Source organism: Pogoniulus pusillus, chromosome 41, assembly GCF_015220805.1.
Source record: "Pogoniulus pusillus isolate bPogPus1 chromosome 41, bPogPus1.pri, whole genome shotgun sequence".
Taxonomy (NCBI): domain Eukaryota; kingdom Metazoa; phylum Chordata; class Aves; order Piciformes; family Lybiidae; genus Pogoniulus; species Pogoniulus pusillus.
Genome location: NC_087304.1, coordinates 149,789 through 169,880, shown reverse-complemented (window position 1 = coordinate 169,880; position 20,092 = coordinate 149,789). Strand labels below are relative to the sequence as shown.

The 20,092-nt window shown below is 60.3% G+C and overlaps 1 protein-coding gene across 6 annotated transcripts in view; it reads right to left on the bottom strand.

The window, feature by feature from the left end:
• The window catches only part of NFIC (nuclear factor I C), a 47,169-nt gene that overhangs the window by 8,132 nt on the left and 18,945 nt on the right, over positions 1 to 20,092 (bottom strand). For 4 of the 6 annotated variants that reach the window (XM_064175380.1, XM_064175377.1, XM_064175378.1 and 1 more), the window contains exons 2-9: positions 19,465 to 19,996; positions 9,024 to 9,095; positions 8,420 to 8,494; positions 8,150 to 8,273; positions 7,830 to 7,954; positions 3,073 to 3,201; positions 2,775 to 2,959; positions 1,162 to 1,321 (exon numbers count right to left, since the gene is read on the bottom strand). In XM_064175380.1, coding sequence (XP_064031450.1) covers positions 1,162 to 1,321; positions 2,775 to 2,959; positions 3,073 to 3,201; positions 7,830 to 7,954; positions 8,150 to 8,273; positions 8,420 to 8,494; positions 9,024 to 9,095; positions 19,465 to 19,996 — 1,402 coding nt within the window. The remainder of the gene's footprint in view (positions 1 to 1,161; positions 1,322 to 2,774; positions 2,960 to 3,072; positions 3,202 to 7,829; positions 7,955 to 8,149; positions 8,274 to 8,419; positions 8,495 to 9,023; positions 9,096 to 19,464; positions 19,997 to 20,092) is intronic. The other 2 variants (XM_064175381.1, XM_064175382.1) reach the window with 1 other exon arrangement.

The window sequence follows — 20,092 nt, the reverse complement described above, 5'->3', positions numbered from 1 at the left end:
CTCAGCCACAGCGCCCTGCTGCCACATCCATCCTCCAGCTGGGGGGCCGGCACTGGCACTCGTAGCCAGCTGGCTTCTGCACCTCTTGGGGACAGCCAGTGTCCCCTGTGTGTCCTTCCCTGAGGTCAGGGCTGGGCACTGACACTGCTCAGTCCTTCCTCGTGGCTGTGGCCCTATCACCAGCTGGGTCATGCCACTCTGAGCTCTCCACTCCAGGTCAGCCAGGCTTTGACTTCTTCACATCACATAACCCACTAATGGCACTCAGCAATGGCCTGTCCCCTGTGGGGACGTGGTAGCCTCTCACGGTACCAGGAGACATCCAGTGAGTACAGGGGGACAAGGACAGGGACAATTGCCTCGCAGAGTGCAGCAATGGCACAGCATTGCACCATGTGCCCCGACGCCAGCCTGGGGCAACGCCAGTGTCTCCCCTCTTCAGCATCTGTCTCAGCACTCCAAAATTCTCCTGGCCAATGCCCCAAAGCTCCCCTCGTTGTTGAGTAGAGGGGGACAAGCTATCAACCACTGCTGCTAATGAAGGTCCCCCAGGCACCTCTCACCAAGGGCTCTGGGGGACAATGCACGCAGTCCTTGCACCTGTGCCACTTCACAGTCTGCCCAGTGCCAAGGACCCTCGAGGAAGCAAGAAGAGAGCAGCCCCATGCGGCGCAGCCACGCACAATGCCCTTGGCCCCGGCATATCACCTGCACCCGCTGCTCCCTGCACCACTGGCAGCACCACCACTGCTGGGCAGTGGGAAACTGAGGCACAGAGAGGCAACAGCCTCCCCTCAAAGACCTGCCTGTGCTGGAGGGGTTTGGGCAGGGCATCGGCTTGGGGGGAGCCCTGCCATGGCTCCACTCCTGCTCCCCTGGATGTCTCAACAGGATGCAGGACCTGGTTGGTCCCTAGGACCAGCACAGGACCCTCCAACTTTGAGGGACATAACAGCTGCCTGCCCAAACCCTGCCAGCTCCGACCTGCCTGAGACCCAGCAAACTCATTGTGTGCCAGCTGCCACCCTCTCCCCGGCTCTGGGGAGGCCACCTCCACCAACACCCCCAGCAGCTTTGAGATGGGGGTCGACACTCTAAGGGGGCTGCAAGAGGAGGGGGCCAGCCGGGCCGGGGAGAGGGTGGGTGCCGCAGGGTGCTTACTGGGTGATGTCGGTGAGGTCGTCCCTCCCTCGGTAGTTGTCGTGGTGGATTTGGTGTCAGGAGAGACGGCCAAGCGGGGCATGCCGGGGGGAGGTGGCGGCGCCAGCATCTGCGTGGGCAGGTAGTGGCTGGGCACTTTCACTTGACCACTTCCATTTAACTGGGGACACAACACAGACAGAAAAACAAACAGCACAAGCCATTAGGAAGCACGTGCAGCACCGGCAGAGCCGGCCTGCTGAGCCCCCAGTGCCACCTGGCACAGGCATGGAGCATCCCTCACCACTGACGTGTTTGAGTTTGTTGGGTCTCAGAGCAGCCCTAAACGGTCGGCGCCGGCAATAGGGAAATCACGGCGGAGCTGGGGGTTTTGGGGGGTCAAGGGGCCATGGCGGCGCATGCCAGAGTACAGGGGCTGTGCCCTCCTCTCCATGGTAGCAGGAGGCCTTTGAAGCTGTCACCTGCTGGGAAGTGCAGTGGTAGTTCCAGTGGTAGTGCAGTGCTGGCCTTCAAAGACTCCTGTACCTCCCTGTGCCTGATCCAGTAAGAGGCCGCTCCAAATCCAGTCTCTGCCAGCCTGGCACTTAGTTGCTGCACACCCCTCACTCTAGCATCCAGTCTCACTGAGTTACCACCAGGTGTGCAGGTTGCTGGGTACAAGGGGTGCTGGGTGCATGGGGTGCTGCATGTGCAAGGTGCTGGGTGTGTGAGGTGCTGGGTGTATGGGTGCTGTGTGCTGTTGAGGGGGTGCTGCGTGTGGGGGGTGCTGGGTGCAGGGTGTGTGGGGCGTAGAGTGTGTGTGGTGCTGTATGCACTGGGTGTGCAGGCTGCTGGGTGCGTGGGGTGCTGGGTGTGTGGGGTGCTTTGTGTGTGGGGTGCTGGGTGTGTAGCATGTTGGGTATGTGGGGTGCTGTGTACTGTGTGTGTGGTGTGCTGGGTGCAGGGTGCTGTATGCACTGGGTGTGCAGGCTGCTGGGTGCATGGGGTGCTAGGTGGGGTGCTGAGTGATGGGGCATGGAAAGCCACAGGGCAGCATGGTGTGGCCCTGCCACACCCACGGGGATGCTGAGGGACACCAAACAGCGGCAGGGCTGATGGATCACCAGCCAGCCGCACGGGCAGACAGGACACACAGGGCACTTCACTCTCCTGGGCATGCTGGTGGACAGTGGCTCTTTGGCGACGGTCACACATCCCCTGCCGCATGCCCAGCTCCCAGCAGACAACCCTGGCTGATGGCCCAGCCCAGGCACCATGCCACCCTGTCTTCCCTAAGGCAACGCCCTGTGCTGAGCCAGAGGACAGCATCTCTATCGCTGGAGAAACGAGATGCCAACACCAACCAGGCACAGAGGCGCGCCTGAAACAAAGTAAGGCACCGGCTGGAGCCACTCAGCCCCGGCTGAAGTGGCAGGAACACTCTACCAGTCTGGGTGCTGGCACCTGAGTGCCACCAGAGCACCCTGACCCCCGACGTGTGGCTGTGGTGATGGTGAACGGCGGTGGCAGCAGACGATCCAGTGGACGTCCCTCTGGCAGCTCAGCCAACAGCAGCCCCTGGCACCCCACAGCGAGGTCGGTGATGGGATGCAGGGATGGGGCTGGGTCCTTACCGGTCCGGGCTGCTGGTTGGACGGGTCGCAGGCCAGCGAGACGAGATCCTTCAGCGGGTCCTGCGGGTTGAGATGAGGAGGGTACCGAATGGCCGTGTGGGGGAAGTAGGTGGAAGCTGTCTGGGGGAGGATGGAGGTGGTGGGGAAATGCAGAGCAGACGACGGGTGAGGGCTTCGAGTGATACCTGTGGGAGAGAGCAGAAGGGGGTCCCCTGGTGTCATTGCGAGTTAGCCACTGGCCCAGCCTCCACCCGCTCACCCGCTCACTCTATGTCTCGGTTTCCCTGCTGGGACTCACCGCTGTGCACGGCGATGACAGGACGGTGGTGCTGGGTGAAACTGCTCAGCCGGGGAGAGGAGTCCTGGGGGGAGGGGCTGTTGAAGGGAGACTTGTCCATCTCAGTCTTCTTCACGGTGGGGGAGATGCCTGGAGAAAGCAGAGCACAGTTACAGCTTAGTAGCTGCTGTGGAACCTCAGAGCATGTACACATGTGTGGGCTCCTCTGGGAGCAGCCTGCAGCTGTGCACCTGCGCAGTCCAGGCTCAGCACCGTGGCCAGTCTTGCTTAGTATCAGTGATCTGGATGAGACGACTGAGTATACCCTCAGTAAGTCTGCAGGTGACACTAAATTGGGTGGCAGTGTTAATCTCCTCAGAGGTTGGAAGGCTCTGCAGAACATTTGGCCAGGCTGGATGCAAGGGCCCAGGTCAGCGGGATGAGGTTTAACAAGGCCAAGGCATGGGTCCTGCACTTGGGTCACAACTCCAGGCATGGAACAATGTGACTGGAAACTGTCCTGCAGGTTGACAGTGCCTGAACATGAGCCACAGTGTGCCCAGGTGGCCAAGAAGGCCACCAGCAACCTGGCCTGGATCAGGAATGGTGTGGCCAGCAGGAGCAGGGAAAGGATCAGGCACTGGTGAGGTGACACCTTGACTACTGGGTTCTGTTTTGGGGCCCTCACTTCAAGAGCCTTTCCTTGTGAGGACAGGCTGAGGGAGCTGGGGGCTCTGTAGCTTGGAGCAGAGGAGCCTGAGGGCTGCTCTCACTCATGTTGATAAAGATGTGCAGGGCAGTGTTGGGAGGATGCAGCCAGGCTCTGCTCAGGGATGTTCAGGGACACGACATGGGGCACTGAGGGCAAGATGGAGCAGAGGAGATGCCAAGGGAACAGAAGGGAAAACTTTGTCACTGTGAGGGGTAATAGAGCCCAGGAGCAGGCTGCCCAGAAGGGTTGTGGAATCTCCTCTGGAGACATTCAAAACCCACCTGGATGTCTCCCTGTGTGACCTGCTCTAGTTGGTTCTGCTCTGGCAGGGGGCTTGGACTGGATAAGCTTTTGAGGTTCTTTCCACTCCCTAACATTCTGTGATTCTGTGATACTGCGAGGTGCTGGAGCAGGTTTGGAGAAGGGCAATGAAGTTGGTGAAGGGCCTGGAGAACAGGCCTGGTGAGGAAACTAGGGTTTAGTCTGGAAAAGGAGGCTGAGGGTAGACCTCCTAGACCACTACAACTGCCTAAAAGGAGGCCAGAGTTAGGTGGGGATTGGGGTCTTCTCTAAACTAGCAATAGGATGAGAGGAAATGGCCATTAATTGTGTCAGGGGAGCCTTACATTGGCGATTAGGAAAAACTTCTTTGCTGCAAGAGCAGTCAGAGATTGGAACAGGTTGCCCAGGGAGGTGTTGGACTTCCCATCCCTGGAGATGTTTAAAAAAATGTAAAGCCATGGAACTTCAGGACATGGTGGTGTTGGGCTGATGGCTGGGCTGGAACTTTGAGGGCTTTTCCATCTGTAATGACGCTGTGATTAGATTGGCTGCACACACACCTGGCTGCAGGTGTCTGTATCCATGCGGACATGCAGAGGTGTGAACAGCTCAGTGCGCAAGCACACGTGTGCAGAGCTGTGTTCACAGAGTCACAGGATGTCAGGGGTGGAAGGGAGCTCTGGAGACCTTCAAGTCCAACCCCACTGCCAGAGCAGGGCCATAGAATCCAGCGTAGGTCACACAGGAACACATCCAGACAGGGCTGGAGAAGGAGACTCCACAACCTCTGGGTAGCCTGTGCCAGTGACTCTTAAAGTCAAGCTCTTTCGCATGTTGAGGTGGAACTTCCTGTGTTGCAGTTTACCTCCTATGCCAGGGCACAAGTGAGCAGAGACTGTCCCTGTCCCTTCCTTCCTGACCCTCAACCCTCAGATATTTATGGACATTGATCAGATCCTCCCTCAGTCTTCTCTACAGACTGAACAGCCCCAGGGCTCTCAGGTTCTCATCACCAGGCAGTGCTCCAGTCCCCTCAGCATTCCTGTAGATCTCCCTAGGACTTTCTCCAGTAAATCCCTGTCTCTCTGGGAGTCCAGACCAGGATGCAATATTCCAGGTGAGGTCTCACCAGGGCAAAGCAGAGGCAGAGGAGAACCTCCCTCGATCTGCTGGCCACACTGTTCTGAATGCCTCCCAGGATCTCAATGGTCTTCTTGGCCACCAGGGCACTTTGCTGTCCGTGCAGAACTTGCTGCCTACCAGCACTCCCAGGTCCTTCTCCACAGGGCTGCTCTCCAGCAGATTACCTCCCAGCCTGTACTGGTGCAGTTTTTTCATTCCTTCCCAGGACTCTGCACTGATTCCTGTTGAACCTCACCAGATTCCTCTCTGCACAGCTCTCAGTCTATCTAAGCCTCACTGAATGGCCTCACAGTCTCCAGGTGTCTCAGCCAAGCCTCCTAGTTTGGTCAGCAAACTTGCTTAGCAGACATTGTCTGTGCCCTCATCAATGGTATTGATAAAGATGTTGAACAGGACCAGACCCAACACTGATTCCTGGGGGACTCCACTGCTGACAGCTCTCCAGCCAGCCTTAGCACCACTGACGACCACTCTGCACTCCATTGTGTAGCCAGTCCCTAACCCATCTCTGTCTGTTCTCGTCCCACAGCTCCTGAGCCTGCTCACAATGATGTTAGGGGAGGCAGTGTCAAAAGCCTTGCTAAGGTCAAGATAGACTACAGCTGTGTGTGTGAAGAGGTGTGTATAGCTATGTGTGCACAGCTGTGTGTGTACAGAGGTGTGCACAGCTGTGCGCATGCAGATCACAGGATCATAGGATGTTAGGGGTTGGAAGGGACCCAAAGAGATCATCGAGTCCAACCACCCCTGCCAGAGCAGGACAATGCTATCTAACAGATCACAGAGGAACACATCCAGAAAGGCTTTGAAAGTCTCCAGAGATGGAGACTACACAACCTCTCCGGGGAGCCTGTTCGACCTTTACAGTAAAGAAGTTCCCCCTTGTGTTGGTCTGTGTTGCTCTTTTGCTGCAACTTACACCCATTGCTCCTTGTCCTATCACAAGGGAGCAGTGAGCAGAGCCTGTCCCCCCCAACCCTGGCAGCCTTCAGATACTTATAAACGTTTATCAAATCCCCTCTAAGTCTTCTTTTCTCCAGACTAAACAGCCCCAGGTCCCTCAGCCTCTCCTCACCAGCCATGCCCTCCTGCCCCCTCATCACCCTCGTAGCCCTCCGCTGGACCCTCTCCAGCAGATCCCTGTCCCTCTTCTACTGGGGAGCCCCAAACCGAACACAATATTCAAGATGAGGTCTCACCAGGGCAGAGTAGAGGGGGAGGAGAATCTTCCATGATCTGCTGGATACACTCCTCCTAATACACCCCAGGATCCCATTGGTGTGTGTACAGATGTGTGTACAGCTGTGTGCATGCCAGGGTGTGTACAGCTGTGTGTGCACAGAGGTGTGTACAGCTGTGTGGTTGCAGCTATGGGCTGCAACCTGTGTGTGCCCATGCATGCATCTCTGACCCAGTGCATGTGCCCACTCCAACTGCAAAACTGGGTGCCCACACAGATGCCTCCACGACTCTGCAGCCCCCACGGTGTACCACCTCCCATGACATCGTGGGGCTGGGGACCACATCCTGCCAAGTGCATGCTCAAGTGTTGACCCCCGCAGGAACCTGCAGCCTCAGCACCTGGCACAGCGCTGGATATTCGAGTTCCCGAGGGCCACCCCTGCGGGTAGAGCCGACCAGGAGGGGCCGTCGGGCACGCTAATCCCGCCCCGTGGTCTTAGCGCTGACCGCTTGGTCTAGGCCCATAATGGGTTTAGTCCCTTCTCAGCCGGGGTTAGGAGGATTTCCCAGAACATCCCGTACGGGATTGCTGTAACTCTGCTGCCACCCGCGGCTGAACACCCGCTGCTGCCCCTCTTGCCCCTGTCCTGGATCAGGCCACTAGTAGGTGACAGGGATGTCTCTGTCTGACTCCCACCGCACCTGCCCACCTGTGTGCAATACTTCAGGTAGGGGTTACACCTCCACTTGGAACCCTCCTGCTTGGAGCCCACCCCTGTGGTGCTGATGCCATGGGGCCTGAGGTGGTGCAGGATGGGGCATAGTCCTTGGAACATGTGGGCCACTGCCCTAGGGCAGGACTTGCTTTGCCCAAGCCTCCTTCTGACAGGAGTGGTGGCCCCCAGTCCCCTAGCCAGGCACCCCTCAGGCTCTGGCAGAGCTTGGGCGTGCCGGGATGGATCCTGTCCCGCTGTTGGAGGTGCAGGGAGGCAGGAGGGACAAAGAGCCAAGGAGGCCGAAAGACAGCGGCTCCTTCACATTGGAGTGTGGGAGTCGGCATGCCAGCCCTGCAGCATCATTTTAATTAGCCCAGCCCCCCTTCTTTTTAATGAACAGCTAATTGGTGCTGTCTAGACGGGAAAAGAAAAGCACGAAGCAAAGGAGCAGCTGCTGTGGGGCCGAGCAGTGGGAGCTGGGGTGCTGGATGGGCCAGACAGAGAGCACCACTAGAGACAGCCAGAGCCTGTGTGACGAGGGTCCTGCAGCAGAAAGACTGTCCAAGCAGAGGGTCCTACAGCACCATGGCACCCACAGGGAGCTCCTACTTTGAGGTGAGGGCTCAACGGTGGCATGGCAGCACAAACAGCGTGCCCAGGCTGTGAGAGCACATCCTGCCACGGGTGCCTGTAGGGAAACAGGGAACTGGCTGAGGGACAGTACAACAGCAGGAGGCACCTACCCCCTTCCATGTCTTCTGTCCAGTTGCGGCTGCTGCTGGTGGGAGAATTGGAGGAGGTGTAGTACTCGCCCCCTGGGCTGGTGTCAATGTCATCCTCCATGGACCCCGACTTGTGCCGTTTACTCCTGGGGGGCAGGGAAGGGATCAGCACCAGCCCACAGCAGTATCTGTGCTGCCTCTCTCCCCACCTTCCCCCCTCGCCCCCCGCCATCTAGTTGCCGGTGGCCTGTAGTCATGTTCAGGCTGGCCCTGGGTATGGCTCACAGAATCATCCCAGCATTGCCCTGGCATTACCACAGCAAGACCCTGGTGACACCTACCCACTGGAGGAGGTGCTGGGCAATGTCCTCCTCATGCCAGTGCTGGAGGGGTTCAGGTCATAGGCCAGGTGGCCCTGCAGCTCCCCCAAGGAGAAGTTTGGCCCCGTGCCTGTCACCACCGGTGCTGCAAGGAGAGAAGGAATCAGCAGGGCACAGCACTGCCAACCACCCAGCTGGGAGGGGAGCCCCAGCTAGCAGCTGGGATGGGGGATCTGTCTGCATGCTGCCATGCACAGGCAGATGAGACGGAGGGCATCACGTGGCACTCACTTCGGGACACCTGGATGAGCTCAGTGACACTGAACACCCCGGAGGTGACGAAGCTTTCCTGGAAGTCTGTTGAATCTGTGCAGGAGAGAGCAGGGAGTGTTGCAGAGCAGACAGGACCACTCCTTCTGCCCCACACTGTCTTGTGGTGATGATCAAGGGCACCTCGACATCCCAAATCCCCCATAACACCACTTGTCTCTCCCCTCAGCCTGCTTCGTTCCACTTCTCCTGCAAGGGACCGGTACCCTCTGCCAAGGACACTCTGGGACTGCTCTGAACCTGAGCTTCCATGCAGCTCAACATACCAGCAGGGCTGGGAGCTGCACCCCCAATCGTGGGACCCCCACAGCAGCTGGTGGTCCCATGGCAACATGGGTCCAGTGGGACTCTGCCAGTCATGGAATGAGGCTGAGCTCATCGCCCAGCTCATTGCAGGTGCTAGGCAGTGGCTGGCTGGAGCTGGGAGGAACCAGAGCAGCTTGCAGGAGCTGCAAGTGCAGGGGGCATTACTCCTGTCAAGGGAGACTGCCTCTACCACAGCAACCCTGAGGGCAGGTTTGGATGTCCCCTGACCCCTTGCCTGAGCCCTGCTTGCCCTGCTCACCCAGTGTGATGGGTTTGCTGTCCTCCTGGTCTGAGCTGATGCCTGTTCGAGGGCTGCTGCTCTGCTCTGTATCTGGAAGAGAAAAAAACAACCCGTGCTGAGTTGCTCTGCACCAGTACAAGCCAGGGGGCCCTGTTGGCTCCCTGCCCTGGCAGCCTCCTCTGCTGCTCTGCTGCCTGGGAGAAAACTGAAGCATGGTCTGGCCAGTGCCTGATACCCCGCAGGAGGCTCACGACCAAGCCAGCACATCTCCAGCCACTGGGAAGAGTCAATGAGCATCCCTCCCTGTGGCCTTCCCACTGGTGCCTGGCACAGGGACACCCCCATGCTGGCATGCAGAATGTGGGCACTGCTCCCTGCAGGAGGGAAACCCACAACACTTCACCCATCTCAAGGCAGGGCTGTGGTTACCTGGACATGCTCCTGCCTCTCCTCCTCCTCCCTCCAGCTGCCCCACTAAGCAGTGTTACCGAAGCCAGGCAACACCCTTGCCCACCAAGTGGTACCTCATCCTGCTTCCTTTAAGCCCCCCAGAGGGCAGCTTGCAGGAGCTGCAAGTGCAGGGGGCATTACTGCACTTCTCTGATCCTCAAAGGCACTGCCATTCCTCCTCCATCTTAGCTGCATATAACCCAGCTCAGACGCTGAGCTCAGCAGTTGTGGAATGCTCTAGAGCAGCACGGCAGGGTGTGACAGGTGTGCCACGGCAGCATGCTCCCTGCTCAGGGCCCGAGCTGCACTCAGGAGCATCCTCCCTCCTTGGCACAGGCTTGGCCATATGCCCCTCACCTGGCTGCTCCCAAATCCCCTACAAAACTTTTGCCACGTATTTCCCCTCTTCCTCTTGCTTTTCCATCCTCCTCTTCCCAACCCTGCCTGTGGCATTTCACAGTTTTGGCTGATGCCAGCAGAGGGCTGTGACAGTGTAAATGCCACTGTCCAAGGGAGGCGACCACAGGGGCCAGACCACTGCCACACCCTGGGGCTTTTCCCTTTCTTTCCTTTTTTTTTCTCCCCCCCTTTTTCCTCCCTCCCCGCTGTGCTCCTCTCCAGTCCCTTGTGCACACACGGCTCTGGCAGATGTTGTTTTTGGCCAGACAGGTCAAGTCATGCAGGCAGCAGGGCCATGCTGCCTCCAGCCCTCACACCCCCACACGCCACCTGCACCACCCCCAGGGCCACTCCACGGCGAAGCCAAACGCAGCCATTTTGTCTCTCTTCCCAGTTGCCAGGATTTCTCCCCACTCTTCCCACACGCGCTGGCCTGGCAGCCTTTTCATGCTGGCAGCCCTACGGCATCCTGCCCCAACACCACATTCCACTGCCAGCCAGTGCCGTGCCCGTGTGCTTGCCCATGCCCTTGCCTGCAGACTGAGCTTCCTACAGGCAGCCATTTTAGGCAGCAGAAATTCCCCCAGCAGCGAGTGCAGAGCTTTTCCCCTCCCTCCACTCCGTTTCTCATTTTCCCCCTTTTTTCCCTTCCCTTTGAGGGCTGCTGTGTTCCCAAGTGTATGGGAGTGGGCAGCGGGAGGGAGCAGGGCACTCGCGAACAGGGGGGGCGTGAGCAGCAGCAGGGACCCCCATGTGCCTGCGGGCACCGCGAGGCCGGACATGGCCCCTCCTCACCTCTTAAAACAACAATCTTGCAGTGGCTCTGGAAGTGGTTAGTGAGCGATGGAGCCCAGCCAAGGCGTGGGGCGGCGTCTCGCGGTCACAGCCCTGAGGCCAGCCTGGCTCCCCGTGCCCCACCCCCTGCTGACACCCTGGGGCTCCTCACTGCCCACTCTCAGGGGTGCTTGGCCACTGGGTAGCCCCCCTGGGCCATGCCTTCACCCATCAGCCTCAAATTGTCCCACATGGGCCTTGGTTTGGCCCACACGACCTTCCCCAAGTGCTTGCTCTGAGATACCCTGCACAGAGCCTGCTTGCCCCATGGTGATACAAATGGATCTTTCCTCACCCTCAGATGCCCCACGTGGAACTGCTCCCCTGGAACACCTGGTGCAGTCCTTTGCTCCTCCTGAATCTCCCTCACCTTGGACCCTGCTCCCCCAGGGGCCATTTGCTTGCCCTGGGTACCCCTTGTCCCCTTGGGTGTCTGTGTCCCTATTCCCCCTGCATTACCCTGACTCAGCACAAACGATGTCACCCCACCTGTCCCTGTTCCTGGGGTGCCTCTCTCCAACCCAAACTCCCCAGTCCTAGATACAGCATCCTGTGGAGCCCTGGGGACTTTCTCAAGCTTCAAGGTTTGGCAGCGGCACTGTCGTCGCCCAGAGCCCTGACAGAGGCCTGTGGGCACAAGGGCAGGGGGCTGTGGGCTTGGTACCCCTCCGGCTGTCAGTGATCCTCATGGCTGGGCCAAGCGAGGTCGCCAGCAGATTTCTGGCTGCCTGCTCCTGCGACACAGCACAGCTGGGCCAAACTCTGCTCTCAGCGCCATGTGACGGCTGCCTGCAGCTGGCTGCCTCGCGCTAAAATGGCGCAGGGAGGCAGGGCTCCACCGGGGACGTTTTGGGGAGAAGATCAAACCCAGCACCCAGCAAGCTTAGCCACACCAGGATGGTGAAAGAAGCCTGGGGAGCCCCTCTGGGTACACCAGCCTTGCTGGCGAGAGGCATCCCATGTCCTGAGGCAAAAACTGGAGGATCTGGGAGGGGGAGCAGTGGCTGTTGCCACACTGTGGGGAATCCAGGGCAGAGGAGATTCAGTGCCAGAGTTTCCTCTGGTGGGGAGGCAGAGGGTGCTCGCTGCCTAAACAGGTCGATCCAATCACTTAAAAATAGCAGAGTGTGTGCCCGGAAGGGACAAGGGCTGCCTGGGCTCCCAGCCCTGCTGGCAGCCTGGACTGATGCCACACATTGAATTATGGATCCCCAGCACTCTGGCCCCACCGGCTGGCACAGTGCCAGCGACCCCACGGCGACTCCCTGCCCACAGCCTTGGCATGTGGGAAGGACCACCAGCCAGCAGGGCCAGCCCTGAAGGGGGATGTGGGCTGTCCCTGCAGGCTGGGTGCCCCCGGGGCTGGTGGGACTGTGGGAGAGTCCTGGCTCTGTGCCTGAGCGTTGCCGGTAACAGGGCACGGTGTTACCGGCAGTGCAATGGGGCGCAGGCGCAGAGGCTGGAGGATGCCGAGGGCTGGTAAAGACACTGGCTCCAGTGTGCGTGGCCAAGGCACCTCTACAAGGGCAGCAGGAATCCTCTTCCCTCCGTTCTGCTCTTGGCAGTGCAGGAGATGGGAGAGGACTCAGCACTGCTGCCTGCAGGCTCCTGCCCTTTACCTCAGTTTCCCTTGAGGCCAGCTCAGGGCTAAATCCTCTGGGGAACTGCTGCCCAGCTTCTTTCTCGGTGGTGGTGCAGCCCCAGGAACAATGCACCCCTGGGTGCCAGCAGCTGCCTCTGCCCCACAGCATGCATTACCAGGGCCCAGAGTGCACAGCCCGATCAGGATGGGGACACCTGGAGGCCTGAGGGAACTCGAGTGCTGTGGGGCAGCAGCTCCATTCCGAGGGCCAAGTTCGGCTGAGCCTGCAGTGGAGCACGGTTTGGCAGCCCCTCTCTGGCACACCCCCTGCACCACTCAGCCCACAGTGGCCCCACTGCCCTCAGTGGCTCTGCCTGTGCCGCTGCTGGGCAGGCCTGGGTGGCCCTTACGTAAAACCCGGAACGGAGCCACTTGTGTAACCTCCTTTATGTAACGCCCCGCGGAGCGCCGCGTCCCGGGTAAATCCCGGCTCAGCCAGGCCAGCCGCCGCGCCCAGGGCAGCGCAGCCCTCCGCCGCCTTCCCGCTCAGGCTCCGCTCCCCCTTCCGCCCTCGCCGCCGTGCCGGGAGGGCTGCGGCGATGCGAGGGCATGAGACAAGTTCGCTGGCCTCGGGCCGCCCAAGAACGCCGCGGGGGCGGCGCCTTCCCCCCCCCTCAGCAGAGCGAAACCCGGGGGAGGCGCTGGCCGGAGGCGGCCCCAGAGGTGGCGGCGCGGGGGGGCCGCTCCCCGCTGCCACGTTCGCGGCCGCAGCGCAGCTGGCCCGGGCGGGAGCCGGCGGAGCGCGCTCACGTTGGCGGGCGCCTGCGAGCGGGGCCTGTCCTCGGCTGACCCCGAACGGCGCACGGAGGCGGCAGCGGCTGGGGGGAACCCCCCCAGGAGGGCGGCCTGGCTGCCCCTTCGCTCAGCCTTGCCAGCCCTGGGCCTCATCCAGGGCTGCTGGCGCCCGTGGAGGCGAGCAGGGACAGATGGCAGAGGACAAAGGACAGGCGAGAGAGTGGGACGGACAAAGGGATGGCTGAGCCCCCTCTGCCCCCCTCCCCACGAGGTGCTGGCATCCAGCCCCCATGCTTGGGGCTGACGAGGCTGGGGGCTCTGTGGGGAGCAGCTGAGATGAGACGAGATAGAGGAGGGAGGGATGGGAAAGAAGAGAAAGAAGAGAGGGGAGGGAAGAAGATAGGGAGGAAGTTGAGGAAAGGGAAAAGGAAAAGGAAAGAAAGTGGAGGAAGGTAAAAGGAAATCAGAAAGAAGAAAATAATATGGAAAAAGAGAAAGAGCTGAAAAGGAAGGAAGGAAAGGAAGGAAAGGAAGGAAGGAAGGAAGGAAGGAAGGAAAGGAAGGAAGGAAGGAAGGAAGGTGGAAAGGAAGCAATCAAAAGAAGGGAATTGAGGGTGTGTAGGCACACCTAGTTCTGCAGGTACAGACACAGGGTCTCCTGGACGGTCCCCTGGTAGGCTCCTGCTTGCCTTGCCAATGGTCCTGGTCCTGGGCAGCTGCTGGGGGGCTGCTGCCATCATCTCACTGCCCCATCAACCCCAGCCCCATGTCACGGCACAGCCTTAGAGCTCAGCATGGTCCTACAGCATGAGGTGGTCCCGCAGCAGAGCAACTTCCCAGAACAGAGTCACACAAACACCCTCATGGCTCCCAGTCCCCATTTCATCCCACACTGACCACAGGCATCACTCCCAGTGCTTTGTGGGAATCTCCCAGCTTGGGGATAAAGTTGAACGCCACACAGGGCTGGAGGGGCGAGGTTTAAACCCTCCCCAGGGCTACCTGGGACCTCAGTGTGTGGGCCAGCATAGCAGGGGACCTCAGCTGGTGGTGCAAACCTGGCTTTGTGGTGTAGTGGGATGCCAGGGGCTTCGTGGCATCTGTTCTTCCTCACTTCATGCCTGCTGTTACCAGGGCCCCAGCTGTCCCTTGCCAGTGCAGCACAGAGCTGGGCACTTGGTTGGAATGGTAACTGCAGCCCTGGGGAAGGCTCAGTGCTTGCCAGTATGGAGGTACAGTGATGGCAATGGCAGGGAATGTGAGACAGAACTCATTCGTCTCTTGTTCATTGGGTGCTGAATGGCACTCCAGCTCCCTGCGCCCCCAGTCTGGGCATGACAGGTTGTGGCACCCCAGGCCTGGTGCTCAGAAGGCACGCTCAGCGTGGCTGAGGCTGTGGGGCTGAGCATGAGGCAACTCGCTTCACTGGTGCCGCAGAGCTGGGGCACTGTGGGGGAAGACAGCTGGCTCCAGGCACTGCCACTTCGGCGCACTGCGGGAGCGCTGGGGAAGCCCTGACCTCCTCAAGGTCACCGGCACAGCGACCCAGACAGCTCCGGCACGCCGCCGCCCTTGCTGTTGCCACTGCCCGGCTCACGGTGGGGCTGGCAAGAGGGACCGCGGGTCCCCTGCGCAGTGACGCCACAGGGGACTGGGATGGCTGAGCTCACCACACCCTGGTGACCCCTCTTGCACCCCATTTCTGCAGCACACAGCTCTTAGGGGCAGAAACTCAGCCCCTCTTCAGCGTTTTCTGCCCTCACTCGGGGGTGTGTCTCCTCCCAGACCCACTGAGTCCTCCCTATCTTGCTCCCCTCAGCCGCAGCCTCGTCGGTTGGTCGGCTGGGAGCAGAGGGTTACTTGGAGCAGGAAGAGGCTGTGCTGCGGGGGTGCTCCGGCTCACCTGCCCAGCTCTGTGAACAGCACAGCCCAAATATTGCCCACTCGACCAACCTCCTCACAATCCTGCTCATAAACATTTGTGCGGGGGCTGGAGGAGCAGTGCTGCTCCTCCATCTGGAGGGACCACGCAGACGTTTGGCACAGCCATCCTGGCACAACCATCCTGGCACAGCCAGCAGCGTGCTTGGGACAAGAGCCTTGGCATAGGCTCCCCAGCAGATTGGTGCCATCTGCCTCACACGTCAGCCAGCGGTGAGGCTGTGACAGGAGATAAGGGGCTGCCAGGTGGTGGGAGATGCAGATGCTGGTGCTGTGTGGAGGTTTCTGCATCCTTTCAGGTGATGTCCATAGGCAATGGCGTGGCCAGCTGCACACGGTAGCATGCCAGAGGTGTCAGGAGCAGGATGGCACCGTGGCTCTTGTTGCCTGCTTGCCCTGGGCACTCATCTGCTCCTGCCCTACATGGTCCCTGGGGAAGCAGAGTTGGGGTCAGTCACCAGGCTCTGCTTGTGAAGCTTGGCTAGGATGTGGATGGGGTTTGGGGATGGGGAGAGACCATGATGGGGGCTGCCGGTATGAGATATGGGGGTACAAGGAGGGGAGTGAGGGTGCTGGATGGGTGCCAGGATGGGCATTCAGGAATGTGAGATGCAGCAATGGGTGCATAGGATGGGGATGCAAGGATGGATGCACAAGGGTGGGGGCACAGGGAGGGGGGGGGCTATGGAGGTGGGGAGCACTGAGGTGAGGGTACAGAGATTGGAGCACTCCCCCCTCCTGCTCCCCCTCCCCCAGACTGGCTATTGCCGTGGGGAGCTGCTGGTAGGAATCTCTCTGTAATGCTTCGAAGGTCCTGGCATCATCGACTGGGGAGATTGATTACCATTTTACTGCAATGCTTTTGACTTTCACCAGCGACCTCCGAGTTCCCCCTCCCAGCCCTCCCCCCCCGCCCCCGCTGCACACCCAGCTCTGGGCTGCAGCGCCGTCCCCTCCCCCACTGCGGTGTGCACAGCCCAGCCCCGCTCCCACCGAGCATCCAACCCCCAGCACCCAGCCCCACTCACTCCGAGCACTCCAAGTCCATCAGCCACCCTCGTCCGCAGTCCTCACCCAGTCCTGCTGCCACCCTGCACTCAGCTGCAGTCTCCCCTGCCCACAGGGGTGCCAGGGGCCGCGGGTGCGGGGCAGGGTGAACTGGGCGATGCTGCTGCATCGCTGAGCACTGGGGAGCAGACCCGGGCGGCCGGCACTGATCTGCACCCCATGGCTACCCGCCTAGGGCCAGGGCGGTCGGGACGGGTCCCTTCTCCAGCCTGGCACCGCTCATGCCCCAGTTTCCCACGTACGGCCGGGGGCATGGAAAGCCGGGCAGGTATCCCAGGCAGAGGGATGAGGGCAAGAATGTGGTGAGAGGCAGAGCTGGCACCAGTGCAGCGTGAGGTTGGGGTGGGCAGGCACCAGCTCCTCTCGCTGAGGTGCTCCCACCACTGGGTGGGGAGAGCAGAGCTGGGGGCTCCGCCACCGCCTCCCCTCTTCGGCGTTGCCAGAGCAGCGCTGGGGAATTGTGCTGAGCGCAGCAGAAACGGCCGAGAGGCAGCCACGTGCTGCGGCCGGAGCGCTGCGGGCAGCCGGCGCTGCCCAGCCGGGAGGGCCCCACGCAGGCCTGCCTTCCCCCGGCTTCCTCCCGCTCCCCCCACAGCCCTCCGCGGGGAGACACTGCCGGGTGAGATATGCAAAGGGGCAAAACGCGAGGGAAGGAGCAGGCACGGAGGACGCCCTGAGGACACCCAGCCCAGTCCGAAACGCTGCCGTCCCTCGGCCTGGCCACGCAGTGCTGCGTTCTTCTGGTGTGGTGGCCGCCCTGGGATCCCTCCTTGCCTCAGCTTCCCTACTGACACGGCAGACCCCGAGAACCCCTCGCTAGCAACAGCCCCACAGAAAACGCCTGCCACGGGCTGGGGGAATGCTGAGCACCCACCCACTGCAGCACCTAGCAGCCTAAGGGGTCCTATGGCTTTCGCAGGTGCTGCTGCTGGCAGTCCTGGTCCCCCTTAACCGGGGCACAGAGCGACCTTAACAGGGAAAGTGAGCGGCTGCCAGGCCTTATCAGGAGTATTTACAGCCGCTGTGTTCCCAGCCAGAGTCAGGTGACTGCGGCTGCCGAGGTCCCAGACGCCGGGGTCAAGGTCGTCGGCAGGAGCGGGGGTGGGGAGGTCACAGAGGGGCAGCCACTTCCTCCAGGACACTCACTGGCTGTGGCACGGCTCAGGGACCTGCTGGCATAAACACCCCAACAGGGCATGCCAAGCTGTGTATCACAGGATCCTAGAATGGTTTGGGTTGGAAGGGACCTTAAAGTTTCAACATCCAGTTCCAAGCCCTCTGCCATGGGCAGAGACACCTTCTGCTACAGAGTAGTGACCCCATCAGTGCTGCGTTGGGCATCCTGGTCCCTGCCATCAGCATGGTGACCGCAGGGCTCCCAGTCCAGTGTAGGGGGGCTCCAAGTGCAGCCCAGTACAGGGTACCCTCTGTCCTAACAGGACACTGTATCTCCAGTGCAGGGTGCCCCTGGTCCAGCCCAGTATGCAGCACCCCCATCCCAACCAGTCTGAGGTGTCATGTGGCAGCTCAGTTAAGCCCCATACCACATCCCTGTTCAGCCCAGCACAGCCATGTCTCAGCCCAGTACACGACGTGGCCCTATTTTGCCCAGCAGCCACTGTCCCATCCTGCACAGGGCACCCAACCCTCCCACCAATGCACAGAGTCACTGTCCCCAGTACAGCATCCACTGCTCCCAGTGCACGTCCGGGAAACAGCAGAGCCAGGCTCTATCCTGCCTCTAAGAGGGGGAGCAGCACCAAGCCATGTGCAACCATGCAGCTGTACCCACCCCCATGCTGATATCCCATGCCCCCCACCTGCTTGGGGTCCCACCTAGGCCTTGGGACAGGATCTGGCCCCAGCTGTTCACTGGCTGAAGATGTGCCCTGCTTTCCACAAAGCAATGAGGGCTCAGCAGAGTGTCCCAGTGCCCTGCCTGGGACATGCAGCAACTTGGGCATCAGGTGGGCTGTGTGCTCACTGTGCCTCAGTTTCCCCAGTAATATTCCATGCATACCACCACTGCCCAGGCAGAGACAGAGCTGTTTCCAGTTCCCCATGCAATGACCACTGTGATTCATGGCACTGGCACCCCTTTTGTTGGGATTGCTGGCACCATGGTTCCCTCCATGGTGTCACTCTCCATCCTTGGGCCCTGGCCAGAGCTGGGCAAGATGCCATCAGCCCTATGCTCCCCTTGCTGCAGTGTCAATGGGAACAGGTTTATTTGTCCAGGGGGCACAGCTAGGGGTATCACCCAGTGCTGTAGGGGTGAGCAGAGGGTTTCTGACAGAAGGAGACTGATGTCCTGGTTCCCACACACCTGGGCAGCCTGGCTTGGTCATGCCTGTGAGCTCCACAAGCACTCCTTGGGACTGCATGTCACAAATCCTTGGCTCTGCATCATCCCTCTGAAACCAAGTTCTGCTCTCATGCACAGGGATCACAAGGCATCTCCATAGGCTCCTCACCTGCCCAGGGGTGCTCAGTGATGTCAGGGTCTGTGAGGGACCCTGTGAGGAATGTGCAGGAATGTGTCTATGCCAGCATGCCACCAGTTAGGGATAACAAATCTGCCCAAATGAAGTAAGATCTGACCTGAGCTACAACCTGAACTTCCCCTCGTCAACACACAGGGAAATGGTTGTCAGCCGGCAGCAAGGACAGTTCAGGGAGCTAATCCTCCGAGCCTGGAAACCACTGCCTGTCCTGTCCACGGCTTGTTTCCCTCTTTTGATCATCGAGGCGTCAGGAACAGCTCTGCCCCTCCCTTCTCCCTGCAGTGAAAGCAGTCCAGGTCTGCCCGGGGGGGCGTGGGATGCCTGGACAAGTGAAGGGCAGGGGAGCAGCACCCCGTCGGTGCACAGCAGGAGCCGCTGGACTTTGCCTCTGCTGGTGTTACTGCTGGCCCCTCTCCAGCCAGCCTCGGCTGCTCCTGTCCCTGCCTTGGTCACCTGATGGGTCAGGAGCCAGGACTACAGCCCACAGTAAACTACCACTGTTAGACTGCTTCCAGCCGCAGCCCTTGGGAGACACATTGGCAACAGGCTGCCCCTTCCCTGCTCATGCCACAGTCAGCCACATCACACTGGCACAGGATGTGGGGTTAATGCCCCCAGGCCCCCTCCCTGGGGATGCTCAGAGCCAGAAGCATCTTCAACGACCACTCGCCCTCTCATCTCCCTGTGAAACACGCCTCCCAGGGCAGCCAGAGTCCACCTCAGGTGGAAGAGCATGGTGGAGTCACCCACTTGGGCAGCTCTTTGGAGCAGTTTTGGGATGAGATGGACATTGAGGGGATAGGAGAGCTGGGATATCCCCACCTCCCCCATCCCTTGGCAGCAGAGATGCATCCTGGCTCTGCTCTGCAGGCAGGCCTGCACTCACCTCTCTCCCGGACAAAGTAAGCTAGGTAGAGGTCGAGCTCCTTGACAGAGACGCTGATGTGGTGAGGCTGCACGCAGAGGATGGGGTTAGTGCACTGGCCTGACTTGACCAGGCGCTCGCCGTCAGTGCTCTCCAGGGGGATCCCTTTGAAGAGGATGACCATGACCAGGTCCAGCCGCCACACCTTGTCGGCCTGCCGCAGGCAGTCAATGCGGCGCATCTTGCCCTTCTGATCGGGGTTGGAGAGGACACAGCAGGAAGGCTTCTTGCCCGTGATGGAGAGCACAAAGTCCTCGCGGCACTCGGGCCGGATGTCCTTGCGCAGCTTGGCCAGGAGGCGCGAGGCCCATTTCTGCTTCACCTCTGGCTTCTCACTCAGCAGCTCGTCCTTCACTGCCCTCTCCTCATCCTTTGTCATCCTCTTCTCATGCTTCTTGAAGTACTTGCGCTTGCGGGCCTGCAGGTTGAACCAGGTGTAGGCGAAGGCCCGGACGTGGGGGAGCAGCGCCTCGATGAAGGGGTGGAACTCATCCTGCGGGAGCAGAGGCACAGGCACAGGTCACTCCTGGCTAAGCCTCCTCCCCAGACACACCCCAGGCTGGCTGGGGAGCCCACAGGGACCTGCTGG